The sequence below is a fragment of the Nematolebias whitei genome, chromosome 6 (genome assembly GCF_014905685.2).
Source record: "Nematolebias whitei isolate Nwh7 chromosome 6, NemWhi1, whole genome shotgun sequence".
Lineage (NCBI taxonomy): Eukaryota > Metazoa > Chordata > Actinopteri > Cyprinodontiformes > Rivulidae > Nematolebias > Nematolebias whitei.
This window is the reverse complement of record NC_056503.1, coordinates 17,210,663-17,237,125: the sequence shown is the minus strand read 5'-3', so window position 1 is coordinate 17,237,125 and position 26,463 is coordinate 17,210,663. Positions and strand designations below refer to the sequence as shown.

General features: G+C 41.6%; 2 protein-coding genes across 2 annotated transcripts; one reads left to right on the top strand and one right to left on the bottom strand.

Moving 5' to 3' along the window:
* The first annotated feature begins 5,413 nt into the window (after positions 1–5,413).
* Positions 5,414–6,274, top strand: lpar5b (lysophosphatidic acid receptor 5b). Its single transcript, XM_037678507.1, has one exon. The coding sequence runs from the start codon at positions 5,414–5,416 to the stop codon at positions 6,272–6,274; it is 861 nt and encodes a 286-aa protein (XP_037534435.1).
* Positions 6,275–10,236: 3,962 nt separating this feature from the next.
* Positions 10,237–25,452, bottom strand: itm2ca (integral membrane protein 2Ca). The gene is made up of 6 exons (XM_037678060.1): positions 25,161–25,452; positions 20,431–20,574; positions 20,130–20,318; positions 15,075–15,185; positions 11,338–11,488; positions 10,237–11,243 (listed from the first exon to the last, which is right to left on the bottom strand). Exons 1-6 carry the CDS (start codon positions 25,251–25,253, stop codon positions 11,152–11,154), a joined length of 780 nt encoding a protein of 259 aa, XP_037533988.1. The 5' UTR covers positions 25,254–25,452; the 3' UTR covers positions 10,237–11,151.
* Between the last annotated feature and the right edge of the window lie 1,011 nt (positions 25,453–26,463).

Genomic DNA, 26,463 nt, shown 5'->3' with positions numbered 1-26,463 from the left:
AATCTATCTCCTGCTTCATATTACCATCACTCAAGAACAAGATGCCCAGATACTTATACTCCCACCTGAGGAAAAAACTCCCCCCTGACCAGGATGGTGCATTCCACCCGTTTCCCATGGAGAACCATTCATATTGCCCTTTTTAATAACTTTGTAACAGTTTATGCTTAAAGTGACACAATCAATCATTTTCAACAATAATTAGATTTCTATAGATCTTTTCAAGATCCCCCTTGTGTTGTTTGGTGACCCTGTAGGGTCCAAATTCTGAGAACCACTGCTCCAGTACACTTTTTTGACGAGTCACAGAAGTGTTGCTTAATGGAACCTATAAGGTTTATTTTAAAGTTGACAGTGCATGTAAAGGTAAATTAAACTAGTGGTATACTAACTTTAAACAATGTCAGGGTGTAAGCAGTGGTGACTTCTAAACGACAGAATTCAAATAGTTGTTTTTTTAGTTGTGTTGAAAAGATAGAGAAGTGTCGTAAAAGTTAAACAACAGACCCAAGGTACTCCACCTGAACAACTCTCAGGCCTTCCTTCATGACATTAATATTTAAATTTACACGTGAATTACATAAAATTGCAACACGTTTACAAAATACAGCGCAAATCTACTTCAAGAGATTAAAAAAAACATGTAAATCTTCAGTTAATGCATGCAGCAAGGAACAGTATGCTCAAAATCAACTTTTTAATGGAAAATGAATCAGGTGGTGTTTTGTTTTGTTGTGATGGGATCATCTTTTTTATTCTCAGTATTATCTGAGTTGTAGGTTCAGGGTTTGGGACAGTTTTTAAAATCAAACCCTGACCTGTTCTTCTCTACATCTTAATCTCTGACTTGGGTGGAGAGGTTTTTTTAAGTCTTCATGCTGAGTCTTGTTTGGTGGCATTTTTACCACAATGACTGAAAAATCAATGAAAACTACTGAAAAATCGGAGTCTATACCAGAACTCCCCACTCTCTAAACAACTATAAACAGCCTTAGGAGCTGAATCAGAACAGACTCGTCCACCCCAGATACATTAAGGAACTATACAGAACAAGGTTCCTGCCTGCTGAGCTAATTCTCCTCCATTAAACTTGAGTTATCACGACTGATACTTATCTCACTTTATTGTTGGCAAACATTTAAAATTCTTGATAATATCCTGCTCAGCACATTACAACAAGTTACCATATTTATCATTTATACTGATACACCTCCAGATGCAGGAATAGGGCCGCCTGCATCATGAAGGACCCCACTCACCCAGCACACACACTTTTTGTCCCGCTCCCCTCAGGAAGGAGGTTGAGGAGCATTAAGTGTAGAACCACTAGACTTAGGAACAACTTCTACCCTGAGGCTGTTAGACTCATGAATCTCTAACTAGAATAATCACTGTGAAAAATCACATCATGTTGCTGCTGATCTGTTTCATGTTGCTGCTGATCTGTTTCATGTTGCTGTTTTCATTCGTACTCATGTGCTCACAGAGACTTATGTTCGTGCTGCTGTTCGGCGTATTGATTTTGTGCTATTAGTGCTTAGTGTATTTTTAGTTGATGTTTTTCTTAGTTCATATCTTGGATCTCATTACAGTTTTTCTTTTACATTTTATTGTTGAATGTAACTGGGACTCTGTGTACACAATTGCGTTCCACCACATGCACCACATGTGGTGCGAATGACAAATAAAGAAACTCTAACTCTGACTCTGATATCATTATTATTAATATTGCTACTTTTACCATTATCAATCCATTTTCATTAGCAATTGTAACATTAGTGTTACTGTTATTATTGTTATAAATTTCCTCCAGGAATATCTCCCTCTCCATATTCTCTATCTGTACATATGTACGTATCCCTCCTGTTTCTGTTAGCTGTTTTTTGATTAGTTTTTTGTTATTTTTGTGCTTTTTCTATTATTATCTTGCTGCTGTCATTATGCTGCTACTGTAATTTTCTGAATGACCTGGATGCTGCCTTGACAACTAACTTTTTATCAGAGATGAATAAATCCATCCATCCCTCCATCCTCCTGCCTTCCACAGCCTATATATATCTCTTGGTAACTATGTAGCTAGCTAGCTACATAGATTGAACTGTTGTTAATCCTGGGAGCTATCACAACAATTATATTTATACTGAGATAATATGTGATTAAGATTACCTACAGGCAGATCTTAATTAACAAAGTGTGTTTTTTTGATGATTTTGGCTTAGAAGCAAAGGGGTTGTTACGTCCACCATGGGCATAACATATTAAAGGAGGACACAGGACTCACAAATGAGGGTTCGAATATTAAATTTATTTAGAAAAACTGCTTCCTGCAAAATAAAAAGAATTGAAAAAATTCCCGTATCCACCAAAAAAGACACAAAACTCCAAAGTGTTACTGTTACTTAAAGCTGGACCTGGTGACCTGGTCAAACAGAACAAAAAGGTATTGCAGCGGGCCAACCCTGTACAGGGCTGTCGAAGCCGCTGCTGGTACCAGACTAAAACTAGAAAAAACCTACAAGAAACACCTATTACAAAAGAAAAGGGAGAAAACAGGACAACCAGTCCTGCCAGGCCAACGTTACAACAAATATACAAAAAGTTAACAAAACTGACCTGCTGGTGCCACCAACAGCAGGCCGCAGCTCCAGGACAATGAAAAAAACAAGGGCCCTGGGAAAACCAGGGCAGCCAAGAAAAAGTTCCAAAAATGAGGGAGCATGAGAGGAGCAATAACAGAGGGAGTCTGAGATAGGGTGACCAGACGTCCCCAATTTTTGGGGAAAGTCCCCGTTTTAGACGACCTGTCCTCGGCTAAAGTTGTCCCCGAAAATGTCCCCGATTTGAGCGTTTAATTAATGAGAATAAAAAGTCGCATGTAGACTGTTATTACAGTAGCAGGGTGCGCGGGTGCAGTTGTGTGCAACAACCGCTATTACTGCAGAAGCTGGTCGCGCCGGCGCTGCAGCGCTCACTTTACAGACAGAGAAGAAGAAGAAAAGCTTAGCGCGCCGCCTTTAAAACCGAAGAAGAAGAAGAAGCAGCGCAGAGCGAGTTTGTCAACACTGACAGGGAGCTCTCCTGTGATGGTGTATGATCAGATTTATTTTGTTTGAACTGGGCTGATCCTGCCGTGATAAAAGTTTTGTTCGCAGTAGGAAATGTTTCTAGTGCTGTCAACTGTGTCCAGGTAAAAATATAGGGCTGAGATGTGTTTAGTTTTACTAAAGATGAAGACCCAAATCAAGCTTTAATTAACAAACAGAGCAGAGGGAGTAACTACAGCTCGAGGGAGAGAGAGGGAGAAATCATAACAGGAACTGTCTTCAAGGCTCAGTTAAGCTGGTTTAGACTTGACGCATTGAATATTGCACAAGGGTGCACGCGCCAAGGGTTCATCCAAAGTATGATGTTTTAGAACTGATTGGTGACCTTTAATTAATATTTTCAGAGCTAGTTATGAGTTGTTTTGATAATATATTAAAACTCAAATCAATCTGCTGGCTCCTCAGATAAACAGTGTGAACTTACTTTTATTTATATGAATGTTTCTGTTCAGATGACTTCTGCTGTGACTTGGAGCTATATAGATAAACTGAATTGAATTGAATTGTGAAAATAGACTTTCAAACTTAAGTGTGTAATAAAATATTGTGATCAACTGTATGAAATGCAGCACTGAGGTCTAACAGGACCAGTGTAGACACCTGTCCATTGTCAGAGGCCATGAGAATATCATTAGTAACTTTCACCGGTGCTGTTTCTGTAATTAAAAATAATGTTAATATTTATTATAAGATTATACTAGGATAACCCCAGTTTCTCATCTAAAACTTATCAACTCCTAAAGGGTATCTGAAACAAAAATCTTGTTTTCTTTGTTAAATAGTAAATTTACAGTGTGCTATATGTTCTAATATTTTTGTAAGGGATTGTGATTATATTATGTCTCTGTTTTAGAGCTAAGCAGCACGGTGGTGCAACTGGTAGAGCTGCTGCCTCTCAGCGAGCAGGTCCCTGGTTCAAAGCCCAGTCCGGGGGCCTTTCTGGGTGGAGTTTGCATGTTCTCCGTGCATGCGTGGGTTTTCTCCGGGTACTCCGGTTTCCTCCCACAGGCCAAAAACATGCATGTTTTACTCATTGGTAACTCTAAATTGTCCCTAGGTGTGAGTGAGAGAGAATGGTTGTTTGTCTCTATGTGTCCCTGTGATGGACTGGAGACCTGTCCGGGGTGTAACCCGCCCCTTGCACAATGATTGCTGGACATGGGCGCCGGCGGCCCCCATGACCCAGAATGAGAGCAGAGGAAAATAGGAGGATTGATAAAGCAAAGAGAAGGAAAAGAGCAGAGGACTGTTGCAAAGAAAAAGGAGGAAAGGAAAGAAGAAAGACAAGCCTGAATGACAAGGTGCTCTTTCAAAGAAGAGGAAGTGTCATTTTACTGAGATACCAGCAGAGTTTCCATTTCTACATCCTGGTCGGCTCTTCAGATTTTTGCTCTTCAGTTAATGTTCACGTTTATCTGTCACATGTTTTTTGATGTAAAATATTTACAAGGTCAAGCATTAAACTGATGAAGTGGTTTGACTGGTAACATATTGAGTGATGACAGAGTGGCTGTATACTTGGTGAGATGTTACGTCTGGTTCGAGTTGAGAGGACAGAAGTTCTTCCTCTGAGCTGAGCGTCAGGTTCATGTACTTCTCTAACCGCAGCAGTGTGAAGAGGCAGTTGTTTGAGTGATGTTCAAAAACAGAGTGAGCCGCAGAGAGGAGCAAAAAAAGAGAGAGAGGGGGAAGGGAAAGGGCGTAAAGGTTAAGTTGCTGCACTTTACTGTATGTACAAAGAAGCACTGGAGTACATTAGTAATCAAAGTGGTTATTTTAATTCAGTTGCAGCCTTTCTGCACGGTCATATAGTCTACTGTTGTTATATCTGAGGGGAAGTCATTTTGGGTTTCTCTGGAATTATTTTGCAACAATCAACATCACTAACCTGGATAAATAAAGGCTAAATGAAAAAAAAAAATCCGACCTGCAAACATACCAGTACTTGTGTTGATAACACCAAGCAGTTTCCTGTAAGTAACCACAAAGCACACACATCTGGAGCTCAGACCAGTCTGTGTGTCCTCGGGAAATTGTAATAATTAAGAAAAACAAAAGGTGTTCAGCATTTTCAAACCATTTACATCACATGCTTTGGATAAGATTAAATTCTGAAGGGAAAAAAAAAAAGCGGGGCTCTGTTATTGTGTCAGAGAGAACCCAGCCCATATCTTGTCACACAGATTTCCTGTTACTATCAACCTTCTTCTCACTTCATGCAGATTGAAAGCGAAAAGGGGAACTTCTCCAGCGGGGGGCTCGGCTGATACATTTTCTTTTCTTCAGGCAGAAAAACGACCAGCAGCATCATGGTTAGTCTGGTTTATGCTGTGATTTTTGGCTGCATTCTGGCACTCGGTCTACCTCTTAACGCCACGGCGCTCTGGATGCTGCTTCGCCACCACGGCTTCAGATCACCCAACGCTGTCCTCATGGTCAACCTGGCGGTCTCCGACCTGCTGCTCGTCATCTTCCTGCCTATGCGAGTCTACTTTTATGCTACTGGCACCTGGCCGCTGGGAAAAATGGCCTGCGTCCTGGTTACTCTTCTCTTTCGAGACAACATCCGCTCGAGTTCCATCTTCGTCACGTGCATCAGCGTGGACCGGCTCCTGGCTGTGGTTTACCCTCTGAGGTCACGCCATCTTCGAACCCCATCCATCGCTGTGAAAGGCGCTGCCCTCGTTTGGCTTTATGTGCTGATGCTGAATATCCCGGAGGGTCTGAATATGTCCAAACACTTATACAGTCAAAATGAGACGACTTGTTTTGAATCTGCATACGCCAAAAACCCAAGTAAACCAATTATTGTCTACTTTCACACTGTGGTAACGTTCATCATGCTGGCAGTCAACATCGGGTGCACTGCCATGGTACTACGGACTCTGCATCGTCATGTCAGTAAATCTGCAATGGTCGACAACAAGGTGAACGTCATGGTGATTTTTGCCATGAACTTAGTGATTTTCATCATATGTTTCCTGCCTGTAACTCTCAATTCAGTGATGGTTATTTCTGGTTCTGATCTCACTTTCTTGATCTGCCTGGCTACTGTAAACTGCTGCCTGGATCCACTCTTGTACTACTTTTCCCTCGATGCTTTCTGGAGGAAAAAAGAGGACGCCAACGTGAGACGAGAAACAAGGACAAATGACACTGAATTTTTATGAAATTATACCATGTCCCATTTTAAACTATGACTTTACTGCTTCTGTTTGTTGGGTTTATGATTGGTTTGGGGTTTGGGGTGGAGGGATTTTTCAAAACTCTGCTTTTGGTGAATCCATCGTGGAGCTTTTTCGTAACAAGGACATAACAGCCAACATCGCACAAACATGCTGTCACTTTGTGCGTTGGAAACTAAACAAAAATGGAGCCATTTTTACTTGATTTGCTACACCGGTCTTGTTTTATTCTGATCTTGATGATGTTAAGCATTGATTGAGTGCTCAAGTGGTTTAAAATTCAAAGGAGACTGTAAAGAAATTGTAAGATAAAAACGGGTTTTGCAATCAATTTGAGCCTAGCTAAAAATGTTCTCATATTTTTCATTAAAATAATGTGGACAAAAGATGATTTGTAAACAAAGAAAAAAATACAAGGTAAAAATACTATTTGGATTTGTGTAAACAAAACCATAGAGTAAAAGATGTAGAAAAGTTTTTTTTTTTCATACAAGGTTAAACAGCTAAACTGGCTCTGCTCAGCTATCAAAAAGTTACATCTATTACACTGTTTATTTTGGAACCAGGTGTGAAATTGTATCAGTACTCATTTTTCACAGAAAAGAAAATAAACTTGTCATGTCATGTCAGCTCTTCTGTCTTTGTGATCAGCTGACTGTATCTTCATCTTCATTAGACTCATCGGAGGGAAGTTAATGTGACGATTTAACTTCTTGTCACGACAAAAGCAGCAGTGAAATGTTTACTTTTTTAATTGATTCATCCAAGGTTTATAAATGAGTTACATGAAATGGTTCAACTTCTGTGTTATGCGTTTTATAGGCTGATTGTATGAGTCGAGCTGCTACCTTTTTTTGTGGTGTGGAGATGTAAATTGGTGTTGCTGCCTGATACTGAAGTGAAACGAACAGCTTCAAACTTCGGTCTAACATTCCCACCAGATAATGGGGGTCATTTCCTGCTGCTGATAGATGGCTTTATACATAAATTTGTATTTATTTATCACAAAAGCAGATAATCATAATTTATATTATATGTATTTCACAGTTTTGCAAGTACAAAATCTTAGCAGAGGCAGAGGAAGTACTGTAAAGCTGTGAATGGAACGTAAGAGGAAGACGCCCACAGTGGGGAAACAAGTCAGTGCAAACCACGTACACTTGAAGAACCGCTAAGATGAGAGCCGAGTGGAACTGCACTTACTAATGGCAAAGCTGCTTAGGTCTCTTGGCCTGGGAACACCTTGGAGTTCATCAGTCCAACCAGGCCTAAACTCTTCTACAGACTGAGACTGTTCATTAGGCTATCTACAACACTTTACGTCTTATTGTTGATATTTCAACAGAACCCCACTTCAAAATAGCTGAACCATTAATTTAAGACTGCGCTGTTTTACTCTTAATAGTTACTTACTAGCTTTAGCTTTATGACTATTAAACTATATATTGGTTATGTTTCATGGCAGCATGAGGAAGAGAGTAGGATTTATCTGGCAACATTTTTTTGTTGACCCACTGCTGCAGCTGCTGTTGGATATTTCTACTCTGCTGCAATCTAAGAAATCATACAAAAGTAAAAAAATAAAAAAACTATCAATGATTTGTGACCAAGTGATGACTGCATGAATGAATGAAGCTTTATTTGTCATAGTCTCAAGTACAACAGAGCCTTTCCCAAGGTGTCTGTACAGGCATTTGTTTGATGTACAGGTCCTTCTCAAAAAATTAGCATATTGTGATAAAGGTCATTATTTTCCAAAATGTAATGATAAAAATGAAACTTTCATATATTTCAGATTCATTGCACACCAACTGAATATTTCAGGTCTTTAATTGTTTTAATACTGATGATTATGGCATACAGCTCATGAAAACCCAAAATGCCTGTCCCAAAAAATTAGCATAATGAAATGGTTTTCTAAACAAGCTATTAACCTAACCATCTGAATCAACGACGTAACTCTAAACACCTGCAAAAGATTCCTGAGGCTTTTAAAAACTCCCAGCCTTGTTCATTACTCAAAACCGCAATCATGGGTAAGACTGCCGACCTGACTGCTGTCCAGAAGGCCATCATTGACACCCTCAAGCAAGAGGGTAAGACACAGAAAAAAAATTCTGAACGAATGGGCTGTTCCCAGAGTGCTGTATCAAGGCACCTCAGTGGGAAGTCTGTGGGAAGGGAAAAGTGTGGCAGAAAACGCTGCACAATGAGAAGAGGTGACCGGACCCTGAGGAGGATTGTGGAGAAGGGCCGATTCCAGACCTTGGGGGACCTGCGGAAGCAGTGGACTGAGTCTGGAGTAGAAACATCCAGAGCCACTGTGCACAGGCGTGTGCAGGAAATGGGCTACAGGTGCTGCATTCCCCAGGTCAAGCCACTCTTGAACAAGAGACTGCGTCAGAAGCATCTCGCCTGGGACTGCTGCTGAGTGGTCCAAAGTTAAGTTGTCTTGATTACAGTCAATTTTACATTTCCTTTAGAAATCAAGGTCCCAGAGTCTGGAGGAAGAGAGGAGACACAGAATTCACATTGCTTGAGGTCCAGTGTCAAGTTTCCACAGTCACTGGGGTGTCATGTCATCTGCTGGTGTTGGTCCACTGTGTTTTATCAAGGGCAGGGTCAATGCAGCTAGCTATCAGGAGATTTTGGAGCACTTCATGCTTCCATCTGCTGAAAAGCTTTATGGAGATGAAGATTTCATTTTTCAGCACGACCTGGCACCTGCTCACAGTGCCAAAACCAATGGTAAATGGTTTACTGACCATGGTATTACTGTGCTCAATTGGCCTGCCAACTCTCCTGACCTGAACCCCATAGAGAACCTGTGGGATGTTGTGAAGAGAAAGTTGAGAGACGCAAGACCCAACACTCTGGATGAGCTTAAGGCCGCTATCGAAGCATCCTGGGCCTCCATAACACCTCAGCTGTGCCACAGGCTGATTGCCTCCATGCCACGCCACATTGAAGCAGTCAATCATGCAAAAGGATTCCCGACCAAGTATTGAGTGCATAACTGAACATGATTATTTGAAGGTTGGTGTTTTTTGTATTAAAAACACTTGTCTTTCATTGGTGGGATGAAATATGCTAATTTTTTGGGACAGGCATTTTGGGTTTTCATGAGCTGTATGCCATAATCATCAGTATTAAAACAATTAAAGACCTGAAATATTTCAGTTGGTGTGCAATGAATCTGAAATATATGAAAGTTTCATTTTTATCATTACATTATGGAAAATAATGACCTTTATCACAATATGCTAATTTTTTGAGAAGGACCTGTACAGCATAGTATAACACATGCACATGAAATGTATAAAGTTTAAAAAGTTTTTAAAACTTTCTTCCCCCATCTCTACTGGTGTACCCCAAGGTTCTGCCCTTGGGTCCCTCTTCTTCATTATTTACATTCTTCCCCCAAGTCATATTGTCTGTACATTTGGTGTCTATTTTCACCGTTATGCGGAAGACACCCAGCTATATTTGTCTACATGTCCTAACTCTACCCTCCCACCCTCCATCTTCACTGATTGTCTCAGTGAGCTCAATCACTGGTTTTCCTACAATTTTCTTCAACTAAAAAGTGATAAAACAGTACTCATCCTTGTTGGTGCCAAAAGCACTGTTTCCAAATCTAAAAGTTTTCTCCTTCCACTTTACTCAGCTTTTCCAGAACAATGACTCGCTCGTACTAAGGTGCTGATGTGTTGAAGTGCCATTATTAAAGTTTTTTTTTTATGAAACAAGAAAGCGAATCTTGCTGCTACATTGTCCAGCTATAGGATTTCCAAGAAAAACAGTATAGGTTTTAAATGTTTACAAAAATTATCCCACATTTAGACACAAATTCAAACCATTTTTAAACAGAGGGAAATGGAAAAACCTCTTTCAATGCATTGGTTGTGATTATTAATGTTCAGAAACAAACACCAACAGACTCAGTTTAGTCATTTTATTTACTTCACAGACAAGTGTCATTATCAGACAAAATATACAGAACAAAGTGTAGTTGAGCTAACACATCAGATAATGTGCTCCCTTTGTGTTGACTTTAGCCCAGGTTGTACCTCCAGACTAAGGCTTTAACGTTACAGAAAACAAAAAAACAGTTTAAAGAATTTATTTTTTCTATTAAAGATGGACACATGCGAAGTAAAGCAGAGATTACTGCTAATGATTCATGTGTATATTCAGGGAAAAGTGAAATTAATTTAAAAAACTGTCATTAAATGAATGCAATCAATATTGTGATGAGAAAAAGGCAGAAAGACGAGTAAGAAAGCTACAAACAGGCAAGAGATAATGCGAAGCAAGCAACTAGTCCTCAGCAGTTACATGTTTACATCGCACACAACACAGAAAAAATAAATAACTTGGCCAACTTTAGCTTTAAATTGGATTAAGCAAAGCAAGAGCTCATACTTGCCACAAATGACTGTTTGCAAATCTAACAAAACACAAATGAACCCTCGGGACTTCCAGGAAAACCCAAAGCCTGGTCACCTTGGCAACACATGGAGACAGTAAGCATCGTACAGTACGAATCCTCCAGAGATCAACAGGAGAGATGTTGAAATGATCCTTTATTATTGGCTTAAGGATTTGCTACATGGAAAATTCTGTGACGGAACCAACAACTGAGTGTTGCATCACCACTTCAGGGCAAATACAACACACGGTAAAATAAAAAATAAAAAAACACAAACGAGAAAGAAAAAAAAACTGTTACAAAGTACATCAAATCACAAGTAAAGTGCAACCGAGATGTGATCAGATCCAGAGGTGGATGCTACAGTGGCTGGGGTGGAGAGTGGAGTTGTGCCTTCAGGTGGGGGGAGGCAGCGCTCGAACCCACAAGTCTACGCTTCATCGCAGATAACCGTCTCCACCACGAAGGTGTTCTCAAAGTGGCGGATGTGGTGGCACTCCTTCGCCTCTCGCTTGTTGATGCCTGAAACGTAAAACAAGATGAGAAACTCAAGCCACTCATCACAGCACGTTTTATTTATTTATTCTTTAAAGCCGTCCCTTGAGGCTTAACTTACGCCTTCGGGTGAGCCGGCGGGTCAGGCGGTACGTTTCCTTCCCGTTACACAGGCGGTAGATGAAAGGTCCCAGCTGACGCATGTTGTGCACTTTGCCGCTCACCACCATCTCTTCATGGATGATATAAGTCTGAGGCAGGTATGTTCCCTTCTTAAAGAGGCAAAACAAAACAACAGGATCATATTCCAGCAGAGAGGTGGAGTACAAAATAATTACCATATTTTCCGGACTTTTAAGTCAAACTTTTTTTTCATAGTTTGGCCAATAACTGCGACGTGTAGTCTAAAGCAACTTATTTACTTTATTTTCCCTATTCATGATGCAATTTTTGGCTGCAGTGAAATTTTTCCTTGCTGATTCATACGGACATGAACCAAAGAGTAAACCTTACCATTTGCAGCCACAAGAGGGCCCTCTAGGTTTTTGACAACTATATGTTAACCCTCCGCCCCCAAGTCTTCCTCCGGAGTTGGCAGAATTGTTCAGAAGAGACACAGAGGATGATGAAGAATTCAATGGATTCAGTAATGTGGAATGAGATTGGTGAATTTACCAGTAACTTGCTTGTCGGACTCATTGGCTTGTTATGTTACTGTTCAAGATCCCAGATATGTTCTGTGTGTTATTGTCATTTCAGATTAAATATCTGTTCTTGTACTTTGTGAAATACATACCATACCATTTTATTTATAGAGCACTTAAAACAGCTACAAGGCCAAAGTGCTGTACAGACAGAAAAACAGGCAACACACAAAGCAATACAAAATGAAGTAAATCAGAATATAGACATAAAAATGTTGCAGATAATAAATATGACGACTAACCAGTGTGAAGCGTACAGGTTCAAAACACAGATCATCTGGTGTTGAAAGCTACGGAATAGTAGTGGGTTTTAAAACGGGACTTGAAAACCGAGAAGGAGGGGGCCTGTCTGACAAGCAGAGGTAACTCATTCCAGAGTCTTGGTCCTGCTACAGAGAAGGCCCTGTCACCTCTGCGCTTCAGACAAGTTCCTGGAACTGTGAGGAGCAACTGGTCCTCCGACCTCAGGGAACGTGGTGGGACATATGGCTGTAGCAAATCAGAGAGATAGGTGGGGGCGAAACTGTTCTGCGATTTGTAGACATACAGGAGTATTTTGAACTGGATTCGAAGGTGAACCGGTAGCCAGTGCAGGGAGGCCAAAACTGGTGTAGTGTGCTCTATTTTGCCTGTACTGGTTAAAAATTGGGCTGATGCATTCTGGACCAGTTGTAGTCGTGCAATGGAGGTCTGACTGATACCAAACAGAAGCAAATTGCAGTAATCAAGCCTAGATGTAATGAATGCATGTATTACTGTCTCCAGGTTATTTTTGGATAATATGGGCTTCAACTTAAAAAGTCGCCTCAGTTGGAAAAAACAGGATTTAACAATCATGTTTACCTGACTGTTGAGTTTCATGGAAGGGTCCATTATCACTCCCAGATTTGTGATCCTTTGTTTTTTTGACAGGGCTAGAGCTGAAAGGTCGATGCAGTGGTTCGTTATCATGTCATTGGGAGGGAACAACATGACTTCAGACTTCTTTTCATTGAAACTTAAGAAATTTAAAGCCACCCAGTCCCTGATGTCAGCCAGGCAGTCGAGCAGAGGATGAATAGAGCATGTACCATTGTATCTTAGGGGGAAGTAAATTTGACAGTCATCAGCGTAGAAGTGAAAGGGTATGTTGTGTTTCTGGAAAATAGCACCAAGTGGCAGCAGGTATAAAGAGAATAGTAGGGGACCCAGGATGGACCCCTGCAGACCCCCCTATTTAAGCTCTGCCGCTGCAGAACTAAAATATTTGATGGAAACACAAAAGGATCTGTCAGCGAGGTAGGATCTGAACCAATTGAGGGCTGACCCTGTGATGCCCAACCACTGCTCTAACCTAGCAATGAGGATCTCATGGTCGATTGTGTCAAAGGAGGCTGTGAGGTCCAATAGGACAAGCAGCACAGAATCACTAGTATCTGTGGATCTGAAGATGTCATTAAAGACCTTCAATAGGGCACTGGATTATTGAGCATGCATCAGGATACTTCAATAGGGCAGTTTCAGTGCTATGGAGAGGTTTAAAGCCAGATTGGAATAGCTCTAAGATAGCGTGACCCTCCAGGAAGCACTTCAACTGGGACTCAACTATTTTCTCCAGTACTTTAGAAACAAATGGGAGTCTGGAGACAGGCCAGAAGTTGGATATGACTGAGGGGTCAAGGTTTGTTTTTTTAGGAGAGGTTGAACAGCAGCATGTTTAAAAGTTTTTGGCACCATGCCAGTGGATAAACTGCTATTCACAATAGTGAGAATGGACGGACCTAGAGTAGGAAAAGCCTCCTTTAGTAGTCGAGGGGGGACCACATCAAAGGGGGAACCAGAAGGTTACGTCTAAAAAAATGTGACTTATACTCCGAATCAACTTTTTTCCTCTTCATGAGGCTTTTTTTGACTGATGCGACCTATACTCCGGTGCGACGTATAATCTGGAAAATACAGTACTACTAAAGTATGTTGAGATTTTTGTTTACATTTTTTCTTCTTTTAGCTGCTCCCTTCTTCAGGAGTCGCCACAGCAAACTAACTCGGACGAAGACATGGCAATCGTTTTTATGCCGGAAGCCCTTGCTGACGCAACTACAGACCACTGAGCTACCACAGCCCTGTGTGTGGAGCTGAGAGCTGCTATCTGGTGCCCAGGGGAGTAGATGGTGGGGGTTAAGGGCCTTGCTCAAGGGCCCAGAGTGGGACAGCTCCTGAAAGAGTCTGCCACTCAGTAGCTTGGACATTCCAAGTAGTCCAAAAAATGGCTGATTGAGAACATTTGTATATAGTCAACTTTATATAAAATGCAATATACTTAGTAAATTACATTTTTTTTTTTTTTTTTGCCTTTTTTATTGTAAAAGTTGCAGATAACCAAGTATTTTGGTGGACAACCAGATTCTGTTAAGAGGACAACCTGAATAATGTCCTTATGTCTACCCCTGAAGAAGTATTCAAATATAAACAGATAAATGATGAGAGACAAACATCTTATTCAGAATGACTCATCTTGGTCACATCAGTGTCCCCTTTTCCCCACCATTTTACTGACTGGAGCTGCAAGAACAAGTACATGTCTCATGGACATTAAAAATAACCTATTAAAATAAAGTGCATGTCAATGTTACTCTTGTGTTCCACACTCCAGTAGGTGGTGGTAATGTGCTGGTTTGCCATCTGCCAGTACAGTAAACCCAAAAGAAGACAATTACGCTGATATCACCACCATGTGTTGATTAGTTTTTAGTTAGCTAAATTCATTCATTCAACCTTTATTTAGACAGGTAAATCCCATTGAGCCTCGAGAACTCATTTACAAGAGAGACCTGAAATTAGCGTTTTCTCTTTTGTTTGTCAGTTTCCTGCTGAAAAAGTGGTGAATAAAATCAAAAACAACTCATTAAAAAGAAGACAGGTTTTCAGGTATGAAACATTAGCTACATAATATGTGGAACAAGTAAACTAAAAACTGTTGCTAGGGAAACAATGCAACATGTAGTTTTGATCCTCTTTATGTCTTTGTATGTGGTGAACTAAGCTAAACCATATTATACCAAGGTTCCTGGCTCCAGGTACATCTGGTTCCTACTAAATGTTCTTGTAACTGACACATAAAATAACAAAACTGTGCCTTCAAATAAAACAATATTTACAGTTGCAGGTGTGTTACCTTGACATTGATGAGAAGCTCCCAAAAGTTGCGTGGAGGCATCACGATGGTGGTGTTGAGCTCAATGACGTAGCACTTGTCCAGAGCAATGTCATGGTAGGCTGTCAGTCCCTGAAAGAACAAGAAGAAAATATATAATGATGCATGCTCAATAATCCAGGTAGAAAAATCTAAAAAAAAAAAGTTGTCTGGTCCTCTGGACATTCAAAAAACAAAAACAAAAATAAATAAATAAATAAATTTTTAAAAAATGTAGAAACGTTTCGTCTTTCATCCGAGAGATTTCCTCAGTCTGAGGTGCTGTTTTCAGCTCAATCTCTTAAATAGCACCTTCTCAGAGTGGATCAACCAGTTTGATGCCGACAACCAAAACCAGCTGATCACATGCTCAAGAAGGACCATCAGCCTAACAATGGATCATTAGCACACTGATGGCTGTTTACTATTCACAGAGGGCTGAGTGATACTAGCAATCACAGCATTGTAAGAGGGGGACAGTTGAACCCGGAGGCCTCCACCCTGTTTAATGATGGACGGTTTCTTTTCACAAAGATGGCCTCCTTTACTCCTCTCTCAAACCATTGTTCCTCTCTGTCCAGGATGTGAACATCTTCATCCTTGAAAGAGTGACCGCTGGCCTGGAGATGAGTGTAGACCGCAAAGTCCTGGCCTGATGATGTTGCTCTTCTGTGCTGGACCATCCTTTTGGCCAGTGGCTGTTTTGTTTCCCCGATGTAAGACTGATCACCCTCCTGACACTGAACAGCATACACAATATTACTCTGTTTGTGCCGGGGGACTGGATCTTTGGGATGAACCAGTCTTTGCCATAATGTATTTTGGGGTTTAAAAGCCACTGGGACGTTATGTTTAGAAAATAAACGTCTCAGTTTCTCTGATACTCCCTCAACATATGGAATGACCACTGGTCTGGGTCTGGGTTCCTCCTTTTCACCTGATGGCTGACTGGAGTCCTGTTTGGGTTTCTTCTCTGCTTTCAGGAAAGCCCAGTTAGGATATCCACATTGCTCCAGAGCCTGTCTTGTGTGGGATTTCTCCTTCTGCCTGGCTCCTGAGTTAGTGAGGACGCTGTCTGCTCTGTGATACAGAGTCCTGATGACTCCTAACTTGTGCTCCAAAGGGTGATGGGAGTCAAACTGCAAATACTGGTCTGTGTGGGTGGGTTTGCGGTACACCTCAGTTTGCAAATGTCCTCTATCAGAAACTGAGACCTCACAGTCCAAGAAAGCCAACCTGCCATTTTTTACATCTTCTCGTGTGAACTTGATGTATTTATCCACAGAGTTGATGTGGTCAGTAAAATGTTGGACTTCCTGAGATTTAATTTTAACCCAGGTGTCGTCAACATACCTGAACCAATGACTTGGTGGTGTCCCTGAAAAGGACGTCAAGGCTCTCTTTTCTACCTCCTCCATGTACAGGTTGGCAACAATAGGAGAAACTGGAGACCCCATAGCACACACATGTTTCTGCCTATAATATTGCTCCCCATATGTGAAGTAGGTTGACTGCAGGCACAGTTTCAAGAGTTGACACAGTTGTTCTGTGGAAAGCGTGGTCCTGCTGCACAGAGTGGTGTCTGATTTTAATTTTAAACTGACCACCTCTACTGCATCATCAACAGGAATGCACGTAAAGAGTGATGTGACATCAAAAGAGACCATTGTTTCATCAGTCTCCATGATGACATCCCTCACCTTATCCACAAAGTCCATGGTGTTCTGTATGTGGTGTTCTGAGCTGCCAACTAAAGGGATGAGTACAGACGTCAGATATTTGGAAACATTGTAAGTGACAGAGTTAATCATGCTAACGATTGGTCTTAAAGGTACACCTTGTTTGTGGATTTTAGGTAAACCATACAGACTAGGTGAAACACTAAAATGAAGAAGACACGTTTTTATGGGACATGTCATGTGGGGAGAAAATCTTTTTTTTGGTTGCCTTTTGAAGAGACGGAAGCAAAAAACATGCATGGTATGTTTTTCTTTGTAGAATAAAAATAAACTTGGGGAACAAAATGACCGTTTTCCTTTTTCCCCACACAAACAATCCCTGTTCTCCATACAACTATGGAAGTAGGCTGTCTGTAGCCAAAAAGAAAAAACGTCCCTGATATGGGATTTTGGTTTTAAACCAAGGAGTTAGGCGTTAGCATAATATAAACCAGCTGACAAACTATTATACAGAAATCTATGGCAATAGTCCCGAGAGGAAGAGATCCTGTATAAGCTTTGACTTTAATATGTGACCTTGATCTTGGAACTGGGGGTTATGAAAAGTGATGCAACACTGAGTATGTGTAACAGGTTTCATCAAATTATCTTCAGTGCATCAGAAGTTATGACCCAGACAAGAGAAAGTTTACGTACGTACACAGACAATACCTTAATACATCAGTCTTTTGATGGGCGCACCAAAATAAACAGATCTGGGCTGATTTGAAGAGCTACAGGAAACATGCTGAGAACAGGCATGTGGTCATCCTTATTGCCAAAGCACAAAGTGGATTGAAAGTTGAAACCTGCAGGATCAGGCTTACAAACGTTTTTCCTGACAAGCTACGGTACACTGAGGAGCTGAAGCACATGGGGGAGGAGGTGGAGACGAGAAAAGGTGTTGCCACAGACAATTTTGTGCTGGTTCAATTAGAAATCCATGGTTTTACTGTTAGGGACCAAAACGTTAATGCAGCAGCAAATGAACAATGACAGAGAAAATGGGGGTTTAGATTCATTAAGCCTCTCCACGAGCGGTGCCTGAACTCAGAGATGTGAGCTCTGCGGGGTGCAAGAGGAAAACTGCTACTGAAAACGGTTCTATAATTAAAATAAATGCATTTCTTTAATTTATCAAGTAGTCAGTGTTGCATAACTTGGATTGTGTAAGCCACTGTGGTGCTGATTAACTCCAACTGTTAGCCTGCAAGGAAAAAATGTACGCCAGATTCATTTAATCTGGTAGTCAGCCAAAAATAATAAAAGTCAACAATGTTTATGTTGTCTGTTAACAGTCTTATGGGCTGAACGTTTAAGAAAAGCACATTACAGTAGTCCCTCACTACTTTGTGGTTCGTTTTTCACGGACTCGCTCTGTCACGGTTTGTTTAAGTACAATACTGTACTGTACATGTACATAATATAAAAATAAAATGTTAAAAAAACACAGCCATTTTGTAGTTTTCTTTCATCAAGCCTTCACTGTTTTGCCAGTCTAAAAAACTAGGTTACCCAGAAGCCATCACTTCACTTCCCAGAAGTCAGCACTACTCTTTCAACCACTGCTTGCTGCAAACAAAGTGAAAGTTTTGCAGCAAAGTCAGAAGTTCTGTTGCTCACAGAACTGGCAGGAAAGTATCAAATAAATCTGAAGCTGAACTCATCCTTCCAGTTGTATCTTCACTGCTGAGTACCTGGGCTGCAGCTGATCTGGACTCTGTGTGACCCGGATCCTGGGAGCTGCAGACGACAGACGGCTGCAGGATTCAGCATGGTTCTGTTCGCACAGTGCTGGTCTGGACCGGGCCAGAGGTGGTGGACTAAATCCTGGGCAGCAGCACATGCACATCAATCTGGATGGAGCGGTGGGCTTCAGTCATGCTGTACCAGGACTTTTTTCATCTATCGGGTCGGACCGGAACCGAGCCACTCCTGTACTGCAGAGCCTGGTAAGTAAAATTTAGTAGCTATACATACTTATATGTAGCATGTTGTTAAAATTAGTAGGTTTAAGAGGTTAGAGGACTGATGTGTGGGCTTCATTGCTGCAGGGTGGGTCTGTAGAAACGAACCGAGTCAGAATGCAACACAGTTGGACCGGAACCAGAACTGTCACAGTTCTGCAGAGCTAGTAAGTAAAATTTAGTAACATATGTTGTGAAAATGACGTATGTTTAAGAGTTTAGAACATTCCAAGAGTGTGGGAAGGGTTTCTAAAGCCTTAATATAAAGTTGAATGTATCTGAACTTAAACTTGAACTACTGTATCCCTACTTCGTGGTTTTTCACTTTTCGCAGGGCTTCAGGGTACAAATCCCCCACGCTAAATGAGGGACTACTGTAGTGAACGTTTGTAGTTTTGGTGAGGAGTTTTTTCTGGACTGAAATTAACAGGGGCTGCAAGTAAACCTTGATGTTTTGGTCTAACAAGGCTGAGTCAGGTCCTCTGGACAGACTGTTGAAATGTTTCGTCTTTTATCCAAACATCTCTTCCCAAAAGACTTCTCCAGTCTGAGGATCTGCAACAAACTCAGACTTACCTTCTCATAGTGGTAATAGTCTCATAGTAGTTCAACCAGTTTGCTGGTGACATCCAGAACTAGATGTTCACATGCAAAAGGATGACCATCAGCCTAACAATTGGTTGTTAGTGCTCTGATGGCTGCTTGCTATTTATAAGAGCTGAGTGGGCTGACGGCTTAATGTTTTTGGCACACGATCAAGTGGGCAGGAGTTACACTGTGGAAGAGAACAGAGGAAGCTTTCATTCTTTCAGTTGTCCAAAGCAGCACAGAATGACAGATACTGGCAAGTGGAGGGAGCAATTTTATCTACTACCAGGAACAGTGATGTAGCCAAGGGGTGGCCAAAGGTGGCCTTGGCCACCATAGATTAATCGTCAGCCACCCCAATCATTTGAGGAAACTATACTTTTAAGCAATGTAAAAACTAAAAGTCTAAGTTTGAGGAAACTAGAAAAAAGAGTTTCCTTAAATTATAAAGGTGGCCATGGATGGATGGATGGACGGACCAACAGAGGTTATTTCCAAGTCCTCATTGGTTTGGGACAAAAATAAAATCTTGATCAGGACCCCTACTATATGTGTCTGTTCAAAATGTTTTTGTTTTAAATTTTTTTATTCAAACCTGAAAAATCTGGAACGCTCACATTTCTGGGACTGGGCTAATTAAAAAAGCTACAACGAAACAAAACATGATTATACAACTGGGCAAGTCAGCTGTTCAGATCATTCTTAACCCTTCGTTTGTTCTCTTCAAACTATATTTTAATTTATATGCATCTCTTTGCTCTGACCTTGTGGAAATCGTGGATGATGTCAGCGGGGTCGTTGCCTCTGAAGTGAGGGACGGGAATGCTGATCTTCTCGTAGTTGTCGGCCAGGTAGATGCCGACGTTCTCCTCCAGCTCCTGGTGCCCACGGAGCGAGGCGTAAGCAGAGTCGTCGTAACGAACCCTGCAGTGAAACAGGTTCTCCTCTGGGATCTACACACACAATTTCCGATTCAGATCAACAAATCAGGAAACAAAGGCTGTACCAGAAATAAACTGAACGACAGAATAACTGCAATCTGAAACCCAAAAGATGACATCTCACATGAGGTATGAAGTAGTAGCGGTAGACGTAAATGGAGGCCAGAACCAGACCGGCCATAAAGACTACCAGTCCAAATGTCAGGCAGCAAAGCCCGTTAAGGGGCGACTTCTTCGGGCGCAATGGCAGAACCAGCTCATCTTCATCCTGCAGAAACGCACACAACATACATTTACTCATAAAAAAATAAAATGAAAAAACTTCAAAAGAAAAACCGTGTCCTGCAAAAATCTATCCAGCCTACTCATCTTAACCCCAACGAGCCACCAGTTAATATGAATTAACTTACAGCTGAATTATCAGCACCGAGCCGGGCCAGACCAACGGATGCAAACAAAAACCTGAGCGGGATGGGAGAAACCTGCCAGCACGCCTCCAGTCTCACAGCCCATCTGCCAGCGCCACGCGCACCAACCTGCGTGGGCCGAGTGGCACTACACTGATAGTTGCTGCTCAGCGTGGGCCTCCATTTATACGCAAAGACGACTAACAGAAGCAGCTCCGCTCCTGCTGTAAATGTTCTGCTGAGAGACACAGGGAGGTAAAACCATCTCGTTCTTGAAAGGAAACAACCAAAGGATGCTATTCTTAGCTGGAGAAAAGATGGGAGGACGTGGTGACCGTACTGCTCTTACAGCGAACTTCAAAAGCAAGAGATGACAGCCCTTTGTTCTTTAAAGCCATTAACCAAAACAGGCGCAGAGGCTCAGTGTGTGTGCTTCTACGGAGTTCGTCCTTCGTGGAAACGTTTGGAGACAGGGCGCAAAGGAACGTGAACAGGACCGGCGTAGGTAATTGGGAGGGTCTGGAGATTTCCTGATGGGCCGGTCTGATGTGTGGGCTGCAGGGCCGGCACTCCCCGTTTGTTTGTTTTTTTAGAACTTTTTATTTACAACACATAAACGCAGAACACCACTGCTGCTGCTGCTGGGCCGCCCTGCCTTCACCCAGGGCAGCAGCTCTCGTTTTATTTATTTATTTATTTCACGAGTCCCGCGACGCGACCTGTCAATCAATCCAGTAGGCATGTCAGCAAATGACCATTCGGTAACCTCAATTTGTCCTGAAGTTAAATATCCCTTACCTGCAGAGCTGCACGCTGCAGCCCATGGGGGAGTTTCTTTGTACGCTTGGCGGTCAGAGATTTTGTGAAAAATCATCAGAAAAAAAAAACCGGTTAAACTTGTCAGTGGAGGACAGGCAATCTAGACACGTGTTACCCTGAGAGCTTAGAGGGTGGGATACAGTTTATTCCATTTCAAAAACTAAACAGAGTCTGAAAAAGATGTAAAGCTGGCAACCGACCCCATCAGCTGATCACAAGTTATAAACAGGAAGTAGCTACCACATGTTCATCTCTACGAAAGTAGCTGCAGGCAAATCCTCCATTTTCTGTCATAATTACATTGTATGCTTAATGGTTGAATGAAAGGTTAATGCTTAGTTCAAGTTTAAATTGTGTTTATTTGTCATACGCAGGTTAACAGTACAATAAAATGTTCTGGATGAAAATAACTGATTTGACTCACTAAAAGAACAAACAAAACAAGAAATACTATAGTATTCAATAAGGGTACAAAATAAAGTACCAAAAAAGTGAAAAAGTAAACACAATATTTACAAGGTCCAAAAGAAAAAAATAGTAAACAACAACATGGTAGAATATAATGGTGCAAGTAGGATGAATTTGTATGAATAAGTATTTCAGTAATTTGAGCTCATATATACTGCACATAACTAACAAACTACACAAGTTGTGTGACAGGTTATTGCACAGGTAGTGAGTAACATTGAGAAGAATTATGATGATAGAGTAGATGTATGTATATATGATACAGCCACATAATGCATTAGCAATAAAAATATTAGCTGCCACAAGCTAATATTAGTCATATTAGTTGTCACAGATGTGGCTTGGTGCAAAGTTATATCCAGTTGTTCAGTGTTATTTATTGAGAGTTCAGTAATCTGACAGCTTATGGATAATAACCGTCTTTGAGTCTTTTTGTACATAATGGCAGACTCTTGTATCGTCTGCCTGAGAGTAGTAGATGGAAGAGTCCTTGTGCTGGGTGGGTGTGGTCTTTAATGATGCTGCGTGCTTTACGCAGACATCGGCTGTGATAGATGTCCTGCATGGTGTGGAGACTGCGACCAGTGAGGTCCTCTGCTGTTTGCACCACCCTCTGTAGAGCTTTCTGACTGGTGCAGTTCCCGTACCACACGTGATGCAGCCTGTCAGCAGGCTCTTAATGGTGCACCTATAAAAGTTTGTGAGGATGCTGGTGTTTGTATCAAACTTCTTTAGTCTCCATAGGAACTAGAGTCTTTGTCGGGTTTTCTTGACCACAGTGTTTGTATGTAAAGTCTAGGATAGATCCTCAGTAATGTGAACGCAGAGGAACTTGAAGCTGCTGCTGACCTGCTCCACCTCAGCGTTGTTTATCTAGATGGTGGAGTGCTGGTCTCCACGCTGTTTCCTGAAATCCACTATCATCTCCTTCGTTTTTCTGACATTGAGAGAGGCTATTTTCTTAACAGCAGCTGGTCATTGATTTCACTTCATCTCTGTAGGGACTCTAATTTTTGTTGGTGATGAGGCCCAAGATGGTGGTGTCATCAGTATAATTGAGGTTGACGTTGGAACTGTGCTTGTGGGTACAGTCATGTGTGACTAGAGAGTACAAGAGTGGACTGAGAACACAGCCTTGAGGTGTACCGGCGCTGAGGACTAGTATGGAGGAGAGGTGACCAATGTTCCCTCTAATTTTTAATGTGTCTGGGCAAACACACAAGTTCCCTGAGCGCACGGAGGACCACTGTGAGCAACATCAGATGTGCACGCTGTGGCCACACACCAATATCACACCTGTTCAAAATCTGGGATCATAGCAAGTTACATGGCTTATTAAAATAATCAAATTACAGCAGCAATTTCTATTGGTTTACTTTTAATATAAGTGATTTGGCCCACTTCAAATGAAAAAGACAATTATCTTGTTGTTCATGAGATGTGTAGTATGTTAAATGTGAGACTCCTGCTTTGGTCTGGGTGAATAAATAAATAAAAGCTGACAAAAATAAGGATAGACATTGTTCACTGACTAAAAATGAAAACAGAAACTGAATCTCACCACGGGATGACACCATGCACAATGAGGGCAAACACAAAAGGTCATTGCTAAAGAGGCTGGCTGTTCACAGAGCTCTGTGTCCAAGCAAATTAATAGAGAAGCGAAGGGAAGGAAACGATGTTGTAGAAGAAAGTGTACAAGTAATAGGGATAACTGCACCCTGGAGAGGACTGTGAAACAAAACCCATTCCAAAATGTGGGGGATATTCCCAAAGAGTCTACTGCAGCTGGAGTCAGTGCTTCCAGAACCACCATGCACAGACATATGCAAGACATGGGTTTCAGCTGTTGCATTCCTTGTGTCAAGTCACTCTTGAACAAGAGACGGCGTCAGAAGCATCTTGTCTAGGACTGCTGCTGAGTGGTCCAAAGTTATGTTCTCTGATTAAAGTGCATTTTGCATTTCCTTTGGAAATCAAGGTCCCAGAGTCTGGAGGAAGAGAGGAGAGGCACAGAATCCACGTTGCTTGAGGTCCAGTGTCAAGTTTCCACAGTCAGTGATGGTTTGGGGTGCCATGTCATCTGCTGGGTGAGGATCCAGTTGTGGCTTGGGTCAGGATCCTGCTCGGGAAGATGGTTAGCAACACAGTGGTTATTGGTGTCAGAAGCACATTTGTAATGTGGATCACCCCCAATGCTTCTGACACCAATGGTCATCGCACTGTTCAAGCCAAGAGCCATTGTCAGCAATGGGGGCTAAAGCGCCCCTAAAGGGCATATTCTAGAATCACCCCTGATGTAAGATTATAATTACATGATTTTAATAATAATACGTCGTGATCTAAGGTGGGCCACTCTGAGGCATGAAACTCCAGGGCTGAAAATGAGTCCCACTCCGGCCCTGGACGTGAACGCAACAGTGGACGTGCAAAGACACTTTCCTTTGAGTTCTTTGTGTTCCTTCATCCCACTGAGAAGGATAGAGGCTCTTTCACACCAGCTGACGGCGTGACTCACCATGAGGCCGGTCCATTCTCCCTTTGACACATTTTGGAGCAGCACAAACACGTCCTTAAGAGATTTGTTCACTCTCTGCACAGTCCCAGGCTCATAACATCCCACTTACAGGTCCTCATCTGCAGGGCTCTGCTATGTAGCACTGAGGGTGAGGCAGGGATGCTGCCACAGCAAAGTTCAGGACCCTCCCCGGTCGAGCTGGGACAATAATCCTGCACGCACTGCAAGCTCCAGCATCTCATCTGCCATTTTGTCAGCCGGAGCAAAGCTTTATCTTGGATTACAGTAACGCGTGGGATTTATTTAATTGAAGCACCCTAAACAACCAAATCTACAATGGTTACATCACGCCATGTTGACATTTGCATTAAAGAGGTAAAAGCTGCAAACAAGGAGCATGCATTTGCAGATTCCAATAACTTGCGCCAAGCTGAAGTGGCGCAAACAGCAATTTTTGTTTCCCAGCAAAAAAATAAATAAAACGGCGATAGATGCTGATCAAATAAATAAATAAATAAATAAATAAATAAATAAATAAGTCAAACGGCAGTAGATGCAGGCTCCATGTTCCATTAAAAGCTGACAAAAACACGGGCAGACATCGTTCACCGACTGAAAATGAAAACGGAAACTGAATCTCACCACGGGATGAGGAATCAGGATCTCCGTCTTGTCGCCATCAGCCTCCTTCTCCACCTTCTGCCCTGCGACAGGCTGGAAGCTGATCTTCACCATGGCTCGAGTCGATGTTCTCCTTCCCGCTGCAGGTGTCCGCTGAGCCCCGGGACCTGACGCTGACAAACAAACACGGCTGTCCTCCTGCTGATCCGTCCTCCTGCTGATCCGTCCTCCTGCTGATCCGTCCTCCTGCTGATCCGTCCTCCAGTCCTCGCTCGCCTCTTTTTGTCTCGCGTCCACCGGAAACGCGCCAGGACTGCCCTTTTTTTTTTTTATCCCTCAGTCAATTTGTCTCTTAAAGGAGCAGTTATTTATTTTAATAAGTACCAAGCAAGCACAAATTAAAGAGTGATTTATTCTACCTATAATTATATATTTTACCAAACAGTTTATTAGTAAAAATCTTAAAATAGACACAGGACTAAACGGGAGCATTTGCTCATTTTAGCTACATAAAATAAAGGTTACTGTAAAAAAGCTTCAAACACTTCTATTTTCTAATATTTGCTGTCAAGAAGCCTGAACGCTCAAATGTTAGCTACCAAACAAGTTTAGTTCGCTAGCATGTAGTTTAGTTACTTCTTGTCACAATTTTGTCCCCATTTATTTATTTATTTCAACAAAAATAGTTTGACATGAAAAATTTATTTTAACGCTAAATCCCAAAAAAGTATACAATGAAAATGTCTCAAGTGTGAATACTCAAGCATTAATTTAAAAAAAATTAAGCAGGGGTGCCATCAGAGGGGAGGAAATAGCCACCCCTAAAAAAAAATGGTGCCCCCCCCACTGGCCTCCCTTTCCCAGACAGTTTTACCATCTTGAGTTACGAGCATTTGGGCTTTTGCTTGGTGCATTTTTATTTCAGTAGTTGTTTAGGTTTAGTCAGACATGCCCAAACCACCTCAACTGGCTCCTCTCGATGTGGAGAAGTGGTTCTACTCTGACTCTCTCCCAGATAACTGAACTTCTCATCCGGTTTGTATGTATATATAAATATGTGTGTGTGTGTATATATATATATATATATATATATATATACAAACCGGATTCCAAAAAAGTTGGGACACTAAAATTGTGAATAAAAACTGACTGCAATGATGTGGAGGTGCCAACATCTAATATTTTATTCAGAATAGAACACAAATCACAGATCAAAAGTTTAAACTGAGAGAATGTATCATTTTAAGGGAAAAATCTGTTGTTTCCAAATTTCATGGCATCAACAAATCCCCAAAAAGTTGTGACAAGTCCATTTTTACCACTG